The sequence below is a fragment of the Myotis davidii genome, unplaced genomic scaffold, assembly GCF_000327345.1.
Source record: "Myotis davidii unplaced genomic scaffold, ASM32734v1 scaffold370, whole genome shotgun sequence".
NCBI classification, from domain to species: Eukaryota; Metazoa; Chordata; class Mammalia; order Chiroptera; family Vespertilionidae; genus Myotis; species Myotis davidii.
This window is the reverse complement of record NW_006288615.1, coordinates 8233958-8236797: the sequence shown is the minus strand read 5'-3', so window position 1 is coordinate 8236797 and position 2840 is coordinate 8233958. Positions and strand designations below refer to the sequence as shown.

At 49.2% G+C, this 2840-nt stretch overlaps 1 protein-coding gene across 1 annotated transcript in view; it reads left to right on the top strand.

Annotated features, from left to right (window-relative positions):
- Positions 1 to 2620: 2620 nt before the first annotated feature.
- The window catches only part of MTERF4 (mitochondrial transcription termination factor 4), a 4468-nt gene continuing 4248 nt past the window's right edge, over positions 2621 to 2840 (top strand). Inside the window, 1 exon segment of the mRNA XM_006760525.2 lies at positions 2621 to 2708. Within this exon segment, the coding sequence (XP_006760588.1) occupies positions 2688 to 2708 (21 nt within the window). The 5' untranslated portion in view covers positions 2621 to 2687.

Genomic DNA, 2840 nt, shown 5'->3' with positions numbered 1-2840 from the left:
TCTGAGCAGCTTATTTTTAATTTCAATGAGAGAAAAAGAAGATTCAGAAGAGAATATGTCACAACTGAACTGGGAGTTTGATGACAGCTGTTTCCTGGCTGCGTGATGCTGTGGTAAATTATCTCTTGGGGTAAGAATTCTTTAAGCTTCAAGTTCTCTCAGCTGTAAAGTGAAGACAAAACTGAGCTTACGAGTTGTCACAAGGAATACACGAGATGATGTGTGTAAGCATCTAGCTGTTAACGTAAAAAACCATTGAAACCTGTAAAGAATTTTTGTGAGTTTATTTGAGCCAAACTGTCGACATATGCCGGGAAGCAGAACCTCAACGAATTGAGATAGTGCTCCGAAGAATGGCCGGGTTACAATTGTATTTATACATTGCAATCAAAGGAGGGACATAGGTGGGTTACATGAAACCCATTGGTGATAGACTAGAGAGGTGGGAGAAAGCCAAGTGGGGAGGAGAAAACAAAGTCGGGGGAGGGGGGATGATGGGGGTGAGGGGAGGGTCTGGGATTGGATAAAAAGTAAAATGACAGACACATACGTAGGTGAGTGCAGGAACATTAACATAATAATGAAGGGATTTGTGGTATCTGTACTGGCGCATGGCACATTAGGTTGTGCCCCAAGGGCTCCAGAAAAAGGGAAGTTACAAGTTACCCAGACCTCATAAGTTACTCAGACATTTCAAGAGTATGTTATCATAGATGAAAAACAAAAAGACACAGGCTCAGTTAAGGTAAAGGTTGACTTTGTCAGTGAAGATACCAGCCTAGGACATAACTACCCACCATAACTGCTTTTTAAAGTTTAATTTCAGACCATCCTTTGTGGTTACTGTAGGTCTCTGAGTTTGCAAGACCGTCATGCAGGCGGCCTTCCCTGAGCTTGTCAGGTCAGCATGTGGCCCTTTCCTCCACACCTGAATTAATTACAGCGGCCAGAGGGTGGAAGGAAGAGACAAGAAGTTAATCAGTTAACAGGAGGGCAAAACCAACAAAAGATGGTTCACATTCCTGAGTGTGTGTTGGAACTTTGAACTTCTAGGTGCCTATTTCCATGATTATCCAGAGAACAGCCAGGCGCCACTCCCTCCAGGTATGTGACTTTTCCATACTGTTGCCCATACTCTTCCTTTGGAGTGTTGCCTGTCCTGGAACCAGCCCGCCTCACCTCCCCTGCCTTTATCTATGGCGATGTCAGTTTTTTAAATCAACTTGCATCTTTCTTCTCCTACGTGGTGTACAAAGAGTCCCTCAGACCCAGTACTGTGGGCACATGCTCTTGTTACAGAATTTACCAGGCGACTGAAAAATACACAGGAGATATAGGAAAAACCCATTTATTTTTAGATGTACTAGTACTGTAACTCAGGGGAGCCTTTTTCCAAATCCTGAGTAAGCCAATATGGAGGAAGCTTTCTCCTTATACCCTTTGGTTTCTTTGTCCCCCAAGTATGGATCATGTTTCTGGAACTTTCGCGGGCTTTGCAAAAACCCCATGTGTTGGGATGGGGGCCGTGAGACCACACCTAAAGGCCTGACCTGGCACCAGCACTGATAACCCCCTACTGTTCATGGTTTATGGCCTCTGTAAAATGGGAGTATTTAGGTAAACAGGTCTTGCAAGACTAGATAATTAAGGAAGGATCAGTGACACTAGCCAGCCGTGGGCAAACTACAGCCCACGTCCAGTTTAAGAACCCATTGCCTCGAGTCAAAAAGTTTGCCCACCCCTGCACTAGACTATAGGCTAACAGGAATGTGCATTAGGGATACAGTCAGGCTGCTAGCACACCCCCCCCGCCCCCCACCACACACACCCCCTAAATGTCTTATTTTCCTCTTCACTCTCAGCTGGCCCCCTGTGGTGGTTCAGGCTGATGCCCCAGGACCCTGCCTGCTGGGCAAGTTTTTTGTTTAACAAGTTCGGCTGAAACATTACTGGCTTTCATCCTAAGAGAAAACCAGACCCTAGTGGCGAGGGTTGTTTCTAGCAGTGGTTCTCAACTTTCTGGCCCTTTAAATACAGTTCCTCATGTTGTGACCCAACCATAAAAGTATTTTCGTTGCTACTTCACAACTGTAATGTTGCTACTGTTGTGAATTGTAAATATCTGATATGCAGGTTGGTCATAGGCGACCCCTGTGAAAGGGTCGTTCGACCGCCAAAGGGGTCGCGACCCACAGGTTGAGAACCGCTGAAGGGGAAATGTGCTGCAGTTCCTGCCGTCCTGTTCCGTGACAACTGGACTTCTATAGTTTCTCTGGAGACTAGACATCTCTGGGCTATACCTACAATCTTTAGTGTGTGTGTGTGTGTGTGTGTGTGTGTGTGTCCTCAGCATTCTTGCTGAACGCAGATTTTCACATAATTAAAATCTTAAAACATCATTGCTTGGCTGCATGCTTGTTCGGTCACCGTGTCCCCCGACGTGCGACGGCTGGGAGGCTCTTGCTCATGAGGCAGCAGCACAGCTCGTGGCCCGTCTGCACCTCCTGGGAGATTCTGAACTGCGGCGCGGGCACGCGGCACATTCTGACTGGAGCCACGGCGGAACGCGCTTCCCCAGTCTCCCGCTTGTAATGGGGAGGGCGGAAGCACAGGACCAGGGAGGGCGGAAGTGGCGGAACGAAGAGGCTCTACTTCCGGCGCAGGAGTCGAAGCGTCGTGATCGCACGATGGCGGCGCGCGGGCGGCAGGTGAGGCCGCGCAGGGCAATGCTCTTCGCGGGCCGCGGGCGGGGCCGGCTGTTTCACGACAGCCCGTGGCATCTTGCAGCCGGAGCCTTCAGGCAGGCCGGTGCCCGCTGACCGGGGGCCGCCCCTGCCCCG